A 16,970-nucleotide genomic window follows, 5' to 3' on the forward strand; every position below is an offset into this window, starting at 1 on the left:
TTAACTCTATATAACATTAGAATAAACCCAAATAAACATAAAGTCAGTGGTCAGTGAGTGTCTACCTGTAATTAACTCTATATTACATTAGAATAAACCCAAATAAACATGACATCAATGAGAGTGTCTACCTGTAATAAACTCTATATAACATTAGAATAAACCCAAATAAACATAAAGTCAGTGGTCAGTGAGAGTGTCTACCTGTAATTAACTCTATATAACATTAGAATAAACCCAAATAAACATAAAGTCAGTGGTCAGTGAGAGTGTCTACCCGTAATTAACTCTATATAACATTAGAATAAACCCAAATAAACATAAAGTCAGTGGTCAGTGAGAGTGTCTACCTGTAATTAACTCTATATAACATTAGAATAAACCCAAATAAACATAAAGTCAGTGGTCAGTGAGTGTCTGCCTGTAATTAACTCTATATAACATTAGAATAAACCCAAATAAACATAAAGTCAGTGGTCAGTGAGAGTGTCTACCTGTAATTAACTCTATATAACATTAGAATAAGCCCAAATAAACAAAGTCAGTGAGAGTGTCTACCTGTAATTAACTCTATATAACATTAGAATAAACCAAAATAAACAGAAAGTCTGTGGTCAGTGAGAGTGTCTACCTGTAATTAACTCTATATAACATTAGAATAAACCAAAATAAACAGAAAGTCTGTGGTCAGTGAGAGTGTCTACCTATAATTAACTCTATACAACATTAGAATAAACCCAAATAAACATAAAGTCAGTGGTCAGTGAGAGTGTCTACCTGTAATTAAATCTATATAACATTAGAATAAACCCAAATAAACATAAAGTCAGTGGTCAGTGAGAGTGTCTACCTGTAATTAACTCTATATAACATTAGAATAACCCAAATAAACATAAAGTGAGAGTGTCTACCTGTAATTAACTTTATATAACATTATAATAACCCAAATAAACATAAAGTCAGTGGTCAGTGAGAGCATCTACCTGTAATTAACTCTATATACCATTAGAATAAACCCATATAAGCATGACATCAGTGGTCAGTGACAGTTTCTACTTGTAATTAACTCTATATAACATTAGAATAAACCCAATAAACATATAGTCAGTGGTCAGTGAAAGTGTCTACCTATAATTAACTCTATATAACATTAGAATAAACCCAAATAAACATAAAGTCAGTGGTCAGTGAGTGTCTACCTGTAATTAACTCTATATTACATTAGAATAAACCCAAATAAACATGACATCAATGAGAGTGTCTACCTGTAATTAACTCTATATAACATTAGAATAAACCCAAATAAACATAAAGTCAGTGGTCAGTGAGAGTGTCTACCTGTAATTAACTCTATATAACATTAGAATAAACCCAAATAAACATAAAGTCAGTGGTCAGTGAGTGTCTGCCTGTAATTAACTCTATATAACATTAGAATAAACCCAAATAAACATAAAGTCAGTGGTCAGCGAGTGTCTACCTGTAATTAACTCTATATAACATTAGAATAAGCCCAAATAAACAAAGTCAGTGAGAGTGTCTACCTGTAATTAACTCTATATAACATTAGAATAAACCAAAATAAACAGAAAGTCTGTGGTCAGTGAGAGTGTCTACCTGTAATTAACTCTATATAACATTAGAATAAACCAAAATAAACAGAAAGTCTGTGGTCAGTGAGAGTGCCTACCTGTAATTAACTCTATATAACATTAGAATAAACCCAAATAAACATAAAGTCAGTGGTCAGTGAGAGCATCTACCTGTAATTAACTCTATATACCATTAGAATAAACCCATATAAGCATGACATCAGTGGTCAGTGACAGTTTCTACTTGTAATTAACTCTATATAACATTAGAATAAACCCAATAAACATATAGTCAGTGGTCAGTGAAAGTGTCTACCTATAATTAACTCTATATAACATTAGAATAAACCCAAATAAACATAAAGTCAGTGGTCAGTGAGTGTCTACCTGTAATTAACTCTATATTACATTAGAATAAACCCAAATAAACATGACATCAATGAGAGTGTCTACCTGTAATAAACTCTATATAACATTAGAATAAACCCAAATAAACATAAAGTCAGTGGTCAGTGAGAGTGTCTACCCGTAATTAACTCTATATAACATTAGAATAAACCCAAATAAACATAAAGTCAGTGGTCAGTGAGTGTCTGCCTGTAACTAACTCTATATAACATTAGAATAAACCCAAATAAACATAAAGTCAGTGGTCAGTGAGAGTGTCTACCTGTAATTAACTCTATATAACATTAGAATAAGCCCAAATAAACAAAGTCAGTGAGAGTGTCTACCTGTAATTAACTCTATATAACATTAGAATAAACCAAAATAAACAGAAAGTCTGTGGTCAGTGAGAGTGTCTACCTGTAATTAACTCTATATAACATTAGAATAAACCAAAATAAACAGAAAGTCTGTGGTCAGTGAGAGTGTCTACCTATAATTAACTCTATACAACATTAGAATAAACCCAAATAAACATAAAGTCAGTGGTCAGTGAGAGTGTCTACCTGTAATTAAATCTATATAACATTAGAATAAACCCAAATAAACATAAAGTCAGTGGTCAGTGAGAGTGTCTACCTGTAATTTACTCTATATAACATTAGAATAACCCAAATAAACATAAAGTGAGAGTGTCTACCTGTAATTAACTCTATATAACATTATAATAACCCAAATAAACATAAAGTCAGTGGTCAGTGAGAGCGTCTACCTGTAATTAACTCTATATACCATTAGAATAAACCCATATAAGCATGACATCAGTGGTCAGTGACAGTTTCTACTTGTAATTAACTCTATATAACATTAGAATAAACCCAATAAACATATAGTCAGTGGTCAGTGAAAGTGTCTACCTATAATTAACTCTATATAACATTAGAATAAACCCAAATAAACATAAAGTCAGTGGTCAGTGAGTGTCTACCTGTAATTAACTCTATATTACATTAGAATAAACCCAAATAAACATGACATCAATGAGAGTGTCTACCTGTAATAAACTCTATATAACATTAGAATAAACCCAAATAAACATAAAGTCAGTGGTCAGTGAGAGTGTCTACCTGTAATTAACTCTATATAACATTAGAATAAACCCAAATAAACATAAAGTCAGTGGTCAGTGAGAGTGTCTACCTGTAATTAACTCTATATAACATTAGAATAAACCCAAATAAACATAAAGTCAGTGGTCAGTGAGAGTGTCTACCTGTAATTAACTCTATATAACATTAGAATAAACCCAAATAAACATAAAGTCAGTGGTCAGTGAGTGTCTGCCTGTAATTAACTCTATATAACATTAGAATAAACCCAAATAAACATAAAGTCAGTGGTCAGTGAGAGTGTCTACCTGTAATTAACTCTATATAACATTAGAATAACCCAAATAAACATAAAGTGAGAGTGTCTACCTGTAATTAACTCTATATAACATTATAATAACCCAAATAAACATAAAGTCAGTGGTCAGTGAGAGCATCTACCTGTAATTAACTCTATATACCATTAGAATAAACCCATATAAGCATGACATCAGTGGTCAGTGACAGTTTCTACTTGTAATTAACTCTATATAACATTAGAATAAACCCAATAAACATATAGTCAGTGGTCAGTGAAAGTGTCTACCTATAATTAACTCTATATAACATTAGAATAAACCCAAATAAACATAAAGTCAGTGGTCAGTGAGTGTCTACCTGTAATTAACTCTATATTACATTAGAATAAACCCAAATAAACATGACATCAATGAGAGTGTCTACCTGTAATTAACTCTATATAACATTAGAATAAACCCAAATAAACATAAAGTCAGTGGTCAGTGAGAGTGTCTACCCATAATTAACTCTATATAACATTAGAATAAACCCAAATAAACATAAAGTCAGTGGTCAGTGAGAGTGTCTACCTGTAATTAACTCTATATAACATTAGAATAAACCCAAATAAACAGAAAGTCAGTGGTCAGTGAGTGTCTGCCTGTAATTAACTCTATATAACATTAGAATAAACCCAAATAAACATAAAGTCAGTGGTCAGTGAGAGTGTCTACCTGTAATTAACTCTATATAACATTAGAATAAGCCCAAATAAACAAAGTGAGTGAGAGTGTCTACCTGTAATTAACTCTATATAACATTAGAATAAACCAAAATAAACAGAAAGTCTGTGGTCAGTGAGAGTGTCTACCTGTAATTAACTCTATATAACATTAGAATAAACCAAAATAAACAGAAAGTCTGTGGTCAGTGAGAGTGTCTACCTATAATTAACTCTATACAACATTAGAATAAACCCAAATAAACATAAAGTCAGTGGTCAGTGAGAGTGTCTACCTGTAATTAAATCTATATAACATTAGAATAAACCCAAATAAACATAAAGTCAGTGGTCAGTGAGAGTGTCTACCTGTAATTTACTCTATATAACATTAGAATAACCCAAATAAACATAAATTGAGAGTGTCTACCTGTAATTAACTCTATATAACATTATAATAACCCAAATAAACATAAAGTCAGTGGTCAGTGAGAGCGTCTACCTGTAATTAACTCTATATACCATTAGAATAAACCCATATAAGCATGACATCAGTGGTCAGTGACAGTTTCTACTTGTAATTAACTCTATATAACATTAGAATAAACCCAATAAACATATAGTCAGTGGTCAGTGAAAGTGTCTACCTATAATTAACTCTATATAACATTAGAATAAACCCAAATAAACATAAAGTCAGTGGTCAGTGAGTGTCTACCTGTAATTAACTCTATATTACATTAGAATAAACCCAAATAAACATGACATCAATGAGAGTGTCTACCTGTAATAAACTCTATATAACATTAGAATAAACCCAAATAAACATAAAGTCAGTGGTCAGTGAGAGTGTCTACCTGTAATTAACTCTATATAACATTAGAATAAACCCAAATAAACATAAAGTCAGTGGTCAGTGAGAGTGTCTACCCGTAATTAACTCTATATAACATTAGAATAAACCCAAATAAACATAAAGTCAGTGGTCAGTGAGAGTGTCTACCTGTAATTAACTCTATATAACATTAGAATAAACCCAAATAAACATAAAGTCAGTGGTCAGTGAGTGTCTGCCTGTAATTAACTCTATATAACATTAGAATAAACCCAAATAAACATAAAGTCAGTGGTCAGTGAGAGTGTCTACCTGTAATTAACTCTATATAACATTAGAATAAGCCCAAATAAACAAAGTCAGTGAGAGTGTCTACCTGTAATTAACTCTATATAACATTAGAATAAACCAAAATAAACAGAAAGTCTGTGGTCAGTGAGAGTGTCTACCTGTAATTAACTCTATATAACATTAGAATAAACCAAAATAAACAGAAAGTCTGTGGTCAGTGAGAGTGTCTACCTATAATTAACTCTATACAACATTAGAATAAACCCAAATAAACATAAAGTCAGTGGTCAGTGAGAGTGTCTACCTGTAATTAAATCTATATAACATTAGAATAAACCCAAATAAACATAAAGTCAGTGGTCAGTGAGAGTGTCTACCTGTAATTAACTCTATATAACATTAGAATAACCCAAATAAACATAAAGTGAGAGTGTCTACCTGTAATTAACTTTATATAACATTATAATAACCCAAATAAACATAAAGTCAGTGGTCAGTGAGAGCATCTACCTGTAATTAACTCTATATACCATTAGAATAAACCCATATAAGCATGACATCAGTGGTCAGTGACAGTTTCTACTTGTAATTAACTCTATATAACATTAGAATAAACCCAATAAACATATAGTCAGTGGTCAGTGAAAGTGTCTACCTATAATTAACTCTATATAACATTAGAATAAACCCAAATAAACATAAAATCAGTGGTCAGTGAGTGTCTACCTGTAATTAACTCTATATTACATTAGAATAAACCCAAATAAACATGACATCAATGAGAGTGTCTACCTGTAATAAACTCTATATAACATTAGAATAAACCCAAATAAACATAAAGTCAGTGGTCAGTGAGAGTGTCTACCCGTAATTAACTCTATATAACATTAGAATAAACCCAAATAAACAAGACATCAGTGGTCAGTGAGAGTGTCTACCTGTAATTAACTCTATATAACATTAGAATAAACCCAAATAAACAAGACATCAGTGGTCAGTGAGAGTGTCTACCTGTAATTAACTCTATATAACATTAGAATAAACCCAAATAAACATGATGTCAGTGGTCAGTGAGAGTGTCTACCTGTAATTAACTCTATATAACATTAGAATAAACCCAAATAAACATGATGTCAGTGGTCAGTGAGAGTGTCTACCTGTTATTAAATCTATATAACATTAGAATAAACGCAGTGTTGGTTATGTTGGGTAGAATAACACAGTTAGGAGAAAACATGGTGTGAGGGCTGATCTTCTCTGTGAACTCCAGACACTGTATGGATGTGTTCAGTTCCACCAGCAGGTCACCTGACAAACCAGCTGCTGGATGGAAACTGTAAACTACGTGTGTTAGCCTGAATGCTCCACTAGGTGGCATCATTGGCAAGCTATGTTTTTTTAACCTCCTGTAGACTATGCTCTGGCCTTGTACTGCAACCAGCCCTAGTAGTTTCCAATAAAGTGGCCAGTGAGTGAAAGCACAAGGTAGTAGGTGTTTCTAATAAAGTGGCCAGTGTGTGAAAGAACAAGGTAGTAGGTGTTTCTAATAAAGTGGCGAGTGAGTGAAAGCACAAGATAGTAGGTGTTTCTAATAAAGTGGCCAGTGAGTGAAAGCACATGGTGGTAGGTGTTTCTAATAAAGTGGCCAGTGAGTGGAAGCACAAGGTAGTAGGTGTTTCTAATAAAGTGGCCAGTAAGTGGAAGCACAAGGTAGTAGGTGTTTCTAATAAAGTGGCCAGTGAGTGAAAGCACAAAGTAGTAGGTGTTTCTAATAAAGTGGCCAGTGAGTGGAAGCACAAGGTAGTAGGTGTTTCTAATAAAGTGGCCAGTGAGTGGAAGCACAAGGTAGTAGGTGTTTCTAATAAAGTGGCCAGTGAGTGGAAGCACAAGGTAGTAGGTGTTTCTAATAAAGTGGCCAGTCAGTGAAAGCACAAAGTAGTAGGTGTTTCTAATAAAGTGGCCAGTAAGTGGAAGCACAAGGTAGTAGGTGTTTCTAATAAAGTGGCCAGTCAGTGAAAGCACAAGGTAGGTGTTTCTAATAAAGTGGCCAGTGGTGGAGAGATGTCAGGAACACATTTCTCAGGGGCCAGAGGTTGAATACAGTAGTGTGGTGGAGTCCAGCAGAGCTCCTCTTCTTTCTCCATCAGAAACAGCTTGGCCCAGAGCCTCCAGGACACAGATCCCTGAGGGCCACTTATCTGTTCATCTCCTTCACTTCACCTCCTCTCCCTCTTCCCTGCATCCACACAGCAGCTGCAGCAGACAGGCTTCATTGTGGAACAGGAAAAAAGAAAAGATCCTTTGCAGCATCAGCACCAAATTATCATTATTATTATTAGCCAGACGTTTAGTCTGGTCTGATCTAGATTGATGGTTGAAGTGAGTGAGGGGTGAAGAAGACCACCATGGTCAGATCCAGAGAGCTCTCTGAGGCCTTCAGAAAGAAGGGTGGAGATGTTGCAGAGGAGTCAGCTGACCAATGTGGACAGATCAGACCGTCCTAGCAAGAGTCTTGCCTTGATGGTTTCTTCCTTGCTCACATCCCATAATAATCAAGCTTGTCTGATCTCTTTCTGATGGTCGATCAACTGTGTTTAAGATCTACCAGCTACCATGACGACCTTTTAGGACCATTGAAGGCTTCTTTACTCATCTTGAGGTTCTGCTCTCGGGCTGATCTTGCTAGGACGGTCTGATCTGCCCATGTTGGTCAGCTGTTCCTCTTGTAGATGATTTAGTGGACGGTGGAACAGCGGCTGATTTCTAACAGTTCTGAGATCTTTTTAACCTCCTTCCATCTGCAGACTCCTCTGCAACATCTCCACCCTTCTTTCTGAAGGCCTCAGAGAGCTCTCTGGATCTGGCCATGGTGATCTTCTTCACCCCTCACTCACTTCAACCATCAAGATCAGACCAGACTAAACGTCTGAGGTTTAAATAAGACACTGAGACTCCTCCAGAAGAATCCTCTCCAACCATGTTCTGATCATCTGCAGCTGATGTTCTGCAGCTGGGTCTGATTCTACACGTTTGAAGGAGTGATAAATGTGGGCGGTTCTGACTTTTTCATCACAGGACAATTAAAGTTCTATTAATTCTGTTTAATAAATGATGATTAAGGACGTTTCTTCAGTTGTGTGAGATAAAATACAGTATCTCCAGCTCCAGCATGCTCTTCGTGCTCTTCGTGGTCAACAGTGAGTGTTTTAGACGGGCACACAGTTGACCACACTGAGCGTGTGTGTTTTTCTATCATACACTCGGCCATATAGAGATTAAGCCATACGTGTCATACGCTGCAGTGTGGACGGCCCTGATACTGTAATCTCACGCTGAGCAGCCGGCCGGTTTATCTACAGCATGCGTGTGTATGTGTGTGTGTATACGTGTGTATGTGTGTGTTCTCCAGCTGAGGTCCCTTCCCCATCGTCACATTACAGTCACACTTTCAGGTCAGTTCAGTTGAGGTTATGCATAGAGACCCACCCCCCACCCCCATCCCCCATCACTACACCCCTACTCAATACGTCTTTGCATTGGCCACTTTATTAGAAACACCCACATTGCATGCAGTCAGTGCATGGAGGCCCAAGGTACACTATACATCCAAAAGTTTGTGGACACCCCTTCTACTTGACATTGCAAATGCACACTCACACACAGCTGGTCTAGTCCCTGTAGAAAAGCACTGCCAATAGAATAGGACCCTCTGGAGCAGATATCCAGATCCAACCTATTGCCAATTGGGGGGTATGGGGGGTATAAAGCCCCCCAGCGTTGAGCTGTGGAGTGGTGAAGCTTCGGTTGGATCTGAGGATCTTCTGAAGGTGCCAAAGTTCCTCAAAGAACCTTGGAGGGTTCCTCCATAGTTTCAGAAACTTCCAAAAGTTCCCCAAGGATCTTAGACTGTACGTTTAGTCGCCTGTAGGTTGGGCAGGGATGGGGGAGCGTCGGTACTCAGACATTGTCAGCTCCTTTCACAGAGGTTCAGTTGGGTTCAGGCCTGGAACAGCTTTTGTTCTGGGGCAGTGGTGGCTCAACAGTTAGAGCTCTGGGCTCTTGATGACAGGGTTGTGGGTTCGCCTGTAGGTTAGGGTTGTAGCAGAGAAACGAAACAAAACAATACCAAACAAAACAATACCAAACAATATGGACATTTTCATTAGGAGATCAGACTGGAAAATTGTGTAGTTCCCTGAAGAACCTCTAGGTGTGTTCCTCAATGCTTTTTTCAGAGATGTATGACATCTAGTTCCTCAAAGAACCCATTTGAGTTAAGGTTCCTAGAGGATCCAACTATCAGAAACTAGGGTTAGGGCTCGAATTCGTCCCACTGAAATAAAATGCAGTTCTTTGTAGTCCAAGTCCATTGTCCCTTAAAATAGGGTTCTTCTAAGAACGTTTACTTGAAGGTTCCTCCACAACTGCGAATTTGAAGAATCTCCAAAAGTTTCTCAAGTTCCTTTGTTCCAACAGTGAAAATAAAGGATCAATGAACTGCGATTTAAGACTACAGGCCCAATTTTAGCTAGCCGTCAGCCTCGTACCGTGCAGCTTGATTTAGGGGGCGTGTCGGTGTGTCTTTGCTATGGTAACGACTTGGTGGGTTGCTATTTCAGTGGTGTAAAGCGTGGGGGGGGGGGGGGGTGTACGAGTGTCAGGCTGCACACGCCTGTGTTTACAACTCACTGCCAAGATAGCAACAAACGTCTGACTGCTGATAAACGTCTGTCTAGGCTGTTTTCAGTAAGTGGAGCTCTTGTGTTTTCCGAAGCTGAGATACACCAAGCAATACAGCGGAAATTGACCTGAAGACCCATCATTTCGAGACCACCGCGCCCATCAGCGTAGAGATATTCACAAGCAGTGTTGCTGTTTAAACGACGCAGGTGGATGGCGGTACAGTTAATATTCAGTACAAAGCAAAAGGCCTTTAGGATGTAGAGCTTTACTTGCAGAACACAAATAATAGGAAATAGATGCTAGAAATAATGCTTAATAAACTCTGATGAACCAACAAAACACCATTTAGAGTCCACACAGTTCCTCCACTAGTCTACAGGGACTAGACAAGCACTGTCAGTAATGGGTGCAACATATATTAGAAGGGGTGTCCACAAATATATGGACATATAGTGTCTCTGGAGTCTGTGATCAAGCTTTACAGCACTTTAAACAGTAAGACAAGATGTTTTTACTTTAGTGCAGGAATATAAATATGAATTATGAAGGTAAATGGGGTGCATATGAATTATAATAAATAAACAAGTAAACAACAGCAAGAAAATATAAATATAAACATCAGAAAAACACAGGAGCGTGCGTTTAAAAGGAAAAATCACATGCATAACACCACACACTGTTTATACACAGCGTTTCTTCATGCAGATTCAGATGTTCTATTAAAACCGTTGCATAGTTGGGATACAGTGGAGTGTGTTGTACAAATGGTGTGTGTGTGTGTGTGTGTGTGTGTGTGTGTGTGTGTATGTGAGATTGAGCAGCATCTGGTGTTTTCAGAGCAGTTCATGACATATTAATACACTGTATAAGAACACATGTTCACAGTCCATTTATAACACCACCAGCAGCAGCACTGAGGATCAACATGTAAACAATCGAACCAGCCGCATGAAGAGAAACGAGACCGTCCACTCGGGTCTTCTTCGCTTTCTGAGTGACGGAAGAAGACGATCTTCACTACAGAAGAGGAGTTCCAAGCAGGAGTTCTCAACTTAGCCAGACAAATCACTGATGCCATACTTCTGAACATCAGCACACCGTCAGATACCTCCTTCATTTTCATTTCCAGTCCAAACAAATGGACAAAAGTATTGGGACACCAAAATATTCCACCTACAGGAACTTTTATAGGACGTTCCATTCTAAACCTATAGGCATCAATATGGAGCTGGTCCTCCTTTGCTCTAAGCTCTAGCAGCAGCTCTGCAGTTATTGGAGGCTTTTCTGCACTCTGCTCTGAGCTCAGCACTCGGCCCTGACCCCGCTCTGTAACTTTACGTGGTCTGACAGACCCTCGGTGGCTGAGCTGCTCTCTGTAAGCTGTTCCTCCTAAACTCTTCCACTGTTCAATAATAACACCACTCACAGCTGATGGAGGAAGATCTAGGAGGGAAGGTCTAAATTTCACCAGCTGACTTGTTGTTGTTGGTGCAGCGGTGTCTCCTATTACATACAGAACCACGCTGGAGTTCAGTGAGCTCTTCAGAACCTCCCGTTCTTTCACTGATGTGTGGAAGAAATCAGACAGGGCAAAGGGCTTGATTATATACACCTGTGGTGCCAATGGGCCTGAATAAGACACCTGAATCCAAAGATTAAGAGGTGTGTCCCAATACTTTTGTCAAAATTCCGCAGCTACAAGACTTCTTGTGATCCTCCTTCACTTCATCTTCTGTCAGGCTCTATCTGAGTTGAGGGCCTGCAGCTTCCGGTTCCTGTAAGAACGTCTCTGGCCTCGCAGACCTACGCTTTAACGGAATGGGCTCCAGCTGAGCGTTCCTATGGAGATGAGCGTCTGGCAGGTGTTAGACGACAGCCACACCGTCTCCACCAGGCTGAAGTGGAGTAAACCCAGCGCAAAGCCGCAGGCCATGTCCGTGACGTGGTACCGGCCCAGAAGAACCCGGGACAGCCCAACCAGGAAGGCCCAGACCACCAGCAAGATCCTCAGCGGCACGGCCAGCACCAGGTGAGAGAGGAGGAACTTGGACACCATCGCCGCCCTGCTGGCATGAGCTGCCGGGAAGGAATACACGTCCATCGCCACGTAGTCCAGGAAGCCTGGGGTCATTTCCCATGGTCCTTTGCGCTTGACCAGTTTCTGGACTCCAGCCACCGTCAGGATGTCCAGAACCAGCGCTGAAAGAGAGAGAGAGAAAAAAGGGTTCTAAATACTACTGAAAGGTAGCTGGTTCTTTAAACACCCTATTAACCATGGTTCTGTATACACTAAATGGACAAAAGTATTGGGACACCTGCTTACTGAGCTGTTTCTTCTGAAATCAAGGGTATTAAAAAGATGATCCTGCATTTGTTGGAGTAAGTACTGTCTATCTACTGTCCAGAAAAGGAGAAGGCTTTCTACTAGATTTTGGAAGAACATTGCTGTGAGGATTTGATTGTATATAGAAACAAGAGCGTTAGTGAGATCAGGACCCCACCTTATCCCAAAAGTACTGGATGGAGCTTCACCACCATTCATCATTCCAGAGAACACAGTCCCTCCACTGCTCCACAGCTTCTCAATGCTGGGGGGCTTTATATACCCCCCTAGCCCACACCTGGCTTTAGGCAGCATGGTGTGTTTATCTGCTCCAGATGGTCCTATTCTATTGGCAGTACTTTTCTACAGGGCCTAGACAAGCTTTGTGTGTGTCAGCAATCGGTGCATCCTAAAATTGCTGAATGCATTCCTCAGAAGGGGTGTCCACAAACATTTGGACATGTAGTGCATGTTATGATCGCCCTGCTTGCTGTTAGTGTACAGTGTGTAATTTACCCAGCAGCAGATTGACCAGGACCTCTTGTCCGGCCAGAGTGTTACTCCGGGTCAGGCACACCAGCGTTCCGCAAATCCACGTGATCCCGTGTCCGGTGAGCGCGAGCAGCGTGAAGACGGAGCGGACGCTGCCCCAGGACGAGGCGGTGTTCACACACACTCCGAGCCGCTTGGATAAGTGTATGTCGATGGCCAGGAGGGAGTTCATGGCGATGCCTTTGAAGGAGGGATTGAGCTGCATGCAGTCTTCCTCGGGCAGCCTTGTCGGATCCTTCCGCTCTTTGGAGGCTTCTCCAGGTTCTTGCTGGTGGTCGGCCTGCTGGCTCTGGTGGTACTTGCCTTGGCCGGCCCTCCTGGACGCTCCGCGGCTGTTGCTGTCGTTGCCGCTGTTCCGCAGAGGCTGGTGGAGGGATAGGAACTCCAGCCGCCCGAGGACATTTCCCCGGTCCCTGGCTTTCGCTCGGCCTTGGTTGTAAGGCATTTTCAACGTCCGGCTCCGGAGATTTTCACCACTATTTCTGTCTGGCTGTAGAAATAGACAGATGGGAATCGAGAAGGGCTCTAGAGTGGCTCCGGTGTAGACTGGCAGGTCTGAGTGCGAATGGGGGGCTGTGATTCGTCAGACGGCCTATATTTAGCCCTGTAAGAATGCACACGCGCTTGGGACCAGGGTGCGGGGCGGGATGTCCTATTAAAGACAGACACAAAGAGAGAGAATCAACACAAAACACACCAATACTAATAACTGATGGAATTCATATTTTCCACTGGTACTTCAAAATTCTCTGTTTAATTAAACGATAATAAATAAATAAATAAATAAATAAATAAACGTTAACATTATCATATTCATAACACACTCCTCAGCTACATTAGCCATCCAGCATTTACATTTATGAGCTTTTACACATCATGTATTTTATTTAGTAGCTATTCTACGTGTATTTGGTTATTCTGACTATATTCAAGGTAAAACTACATTACCCACAATGCCGCAGCCCACAGAGCAATCCTTCAATGCCTTTTAAAAGCAAAGGGACCAAAGGGATGCTGCAAAAAGTAGTCCCTAAAGAAAACATATTTTTTAAATTTGGCACTATATATATATATATATATATATATATATATATATTATAGATATGTATATATATATATTGAATTATGGGTTTGGGCGGTAAATATAATGGCTATATTTGTGTTGTAGTCATGGCGATGACGTCTGGTTCCATTCACCACCGCTATAAAGAAACAAAGAATGGGTAGGTTTCTCCACAATGAACCACAAACTAACACCAAACCCACTTCAACTGTGTTCCTCTCGAACCCTGAATTATGCAGAGAATTTTGAGAATTCGGTGAACGTCCCCTTTAACTGCTTACACCAGCAATATGAACTGGCCTCGTTCCAGTCAGTCACTTCTGAAATCAAGGGTATTAGCAGAGCACCCCCCATCCCCCCATCCCAAATCTGCTCTATTCTTTTGGAATTTCTTGCACTAGATGCTGGAACATTGCTGTGAAGAGGATTTGATTGCACTCAGCCACGCAAGAGCATCAGGTGCCGGATGGAGCTTCCTCACTCCAGAGACCCCCACAGTCCGATTGCTGGGGTGCTGCGTAGCCCTCTAACCTGGTGACCTTAGGGGTCAAGGCCCCACTGCTGCTCCTATAGGTCTACATGTAGGTTATATAACTGGTGCACGTTAAAAAGAGCTGAATGCACGAATTTGAAGGGGTGTCCGCATACTTTTGGACATGTAGTGGAACAATGGCGACGCAAGAGACCCTCAAGAGCACGCGGGGTCTCAGGGGGCTCATGCCATGCTTCTAAACAGATGGACGGATGAATGGTAAGAGTCCTACCGTGTGTTCAGCCCAGTCCTCTCTCTCTCTCTCTCTCTCTCCATTCAGGCTGATGCTCTCTCGCTCATGCTCTCTCTGGTGGTCCTCACACTGGGCTGTGTTAGTGCTGGCGGAGCAGCCCCCCCGTGTGTGTGGCTGCAGTGTATCGGGGTCTGAACAGCCTGTACCGGGGAGAAATCTCCGCACCTCCGCTCTCTGCTCCTCCTAGCCTGCGTTTCCGGTGCGTGAGCGCGTGGGCGCGCGCAGTGCAAAACGACCACCTTCCCCCACCGAGCACGTGCAGTTAAAGGCATCGCTCTAATTTAAGCTATTTTTCCCCTCATTAATTTTTGCTGACATTTCTGAATATTGCTCACTAATTACAGAACGTTTGTTTATTAATCTGTGTTCTTTCATGCTTTTATTTTGCCAATTTACTGCAAAATCATTTCCCCTCAATAATTAATCAATATTTACGTATTTGTTTTATTATTATTTAATTATTATTTAATTTCCCCTAAAAAACATTTTTTATGCTTTTATTGTGTCAAAATCACTGTATTGTAAAAAAGATTTTCCATCCCATTTTTAAAATATCATTTATTAATTTATTATGCTTTTAATCTGTCAACAATAATATACTGTGAAATAAATTTTCCTCACAATATTTAGATTTTAATTATTTTTATTTAATTTTTATAATTTTATTCTGTCAATAATTTACAGTTTATAATAAGCATTTCTATTCATTTATTTATTATTCTTTAATTTTGCCAACAATGTGAAAATAATTTCCTCTCAACAATTAAGCTTTATTACTATTATTATTATTAATAATTTATTTTTATATTTTATACTTACATAATGCTTTTATTACTTTATGTCCCAATAATAATGCATTTTAATTTGTTTGTTCTGTTTTTTCTGTCAACAATTTATAAAATTGTAAATAAATAAGTTTTTTTAATTAATAATTGAGCATTTTTTTTTTTATTATTTTTTGCTTTGATTTATTACCTTTCATTCTGCCAGTAAGCTCTTAATATAGACAGACAGAGAGAAAGACTGATATGTAAAGTCACATTTTGTTCACATAATAAATAAATGAATAAATAAATAAATAAATACATACATAAATAACTTTTGTATAAATTGCAATGTGCCATTACGTTCACACGTACTATATTTAATGTTTTAGATTTAATTAAACAGTAAGTTTACATTAAAATGTGCATTAAAGTGTGTCTGTAGAGAAAGGGACTAATTCACACCGAAAATCAACAACACAGGGGTGACCAGGGGTGTATTTGCCTAAGCCTGCATATGTACTTTAAAAGTATTAAATTAATTACTTATTGATCCTCAGATATGTTACACAATATTGTTTAAATAATAAATATAATTTGTAGCTTAAATATATTTATGGTCTTTACGTCTATTTACATTTTGAATTAACGTAATTTATATCATCACTGTCACACAGTCACCAACCAGGTTTACATTTATGAGTATTGCAGCCGTTTGTGTGTTTTATTTTTGCATATATTTGTTTATTTTGGCAGATATTTGGGGTAAAACTACATTACCCATAATGCCGCCGCCCACGGAGCGGAAGTGTCGTCTAGTGCCGTTTAAAATAAAGGGGCCAGCGCTCGCGCTTTGGAAACACAGTGCTGGAGGACGAGCAGTGAGACGGGGGGTGGTTTGGAGGGGGGTGGCAAGACTTCAGGAGGAGGAGGAGGAGGAGGAAGGTCGATTAGCTGATGGAAAGAAGCCAACGAGCGCGCGTGCTCTCCCCAGTTTAGGGATATTGCGCGTTGTGCGGAGCGCGCGCCCGGCCGCGGAAAGTTGACCTGGTTGCCTTTGGGATGCTGCAGCGGCGCGAGGACACTCTGGAGAGGAGCAACCGAGAGGGCGCGCGCTTCAGTATTAAGCATCATTAATATTTATTGATCTCTGATCAATTATTAGAATTCCACCTGCGGACGCCTCGCCTCGTCTCGTCTGGTCTGGTCTGGTCTCGCGCGCGCGCTCCGCTGTGCAGGAATTCGCGCACTGTTATCAGCGAGGACGGTGCACGAGCGCTCACTGTCCTGCAGCCGGCACGCCAGTTATTATTATTATTATTATTATTATTATATTATTAGCCGCCCGTGCACGAGCGCGCTTTGCGCTTTTGATCGTCTGAGAGGGGGGCTCCGTGCACGAGGACTCCGGATGTTTATGAAGACTGTGATGAAGGTGACGAGGATGGATTGAACGTCATAAGGGCGCGTGCGAGAGGACTGGAGATGCACCACGCTTACCGGTGACAGCTGGAGGAGGAGGGGAGAGAGAGAGAGAGAGAGAGAGAGAGAGAGAGAGAGAGAGAGAGGGCAGGGTGCGCGAGATA

At 39.6% G+C, this 16,970-nt stretch overlaps 1 protein-coding gene across 1 annotated transcript; it reads right to left on the reverse strand.

Annotated features, from left to right (window-relative positions):
* Nucleotides 1-10,894: 10,894 nt before the first annotated feature.
* LOC140571768 (inactive phospholipid phosphatase 7) lies at nt 10,895-14,831 on the reverse strand. The gene is made up of 3 exons (XM_072692709.1): nt 14,600-14,831; nt 12,737-13,424; nt 10,895-12,096 (listed from the first exon to the last, which is right to left on the reverse strand). The coding sequence occupies exons 2-3, from the start codon at nt 13,215-13,217 to the stop codon at nt 11,708-11,710; spliced, it is 870 nt and encodes a 289-aa protein (XP_072548810.1). The 5' UTR covers nt 13,218-13,424; nt 14,600-14,831; the 3' UTR covers nt 10,895-11,707.
* Between the last annotated feature and the right edge of the window lie 2,139 nt (nt 14,832-16,970).

This window comes from Salminus brasiliensis, chromosome 1 (assembly GCF_030463535.1).
Source record: "Salminus brasiliensis chromosome 1, fSalBra1.hap2, whole genome shotgun sequence".
Taxonomy (NCBI): Eukaryota; Metazoa; Chordata; class Actinopteri; order Characiformes; family Bryconidae; genus Salminus; species Salminus brasiliensis.

Coding starts and splice junctions, on each gene's coding strand:
- LOC140571768 (XM_072692709.1), bottom strand. CDS start 13,217: ATGCCTTACAACCAAGGCCGAGCGAAAGCCAGGGACCGGGGAAATGTC. Junction 12,097..12,736: donor CCTGGTCAATCTGCTGCTGG/GTAAATTACACA, acceptor TCTCTCTTTCAG/CGCTGGTTCTGGACATCCTG.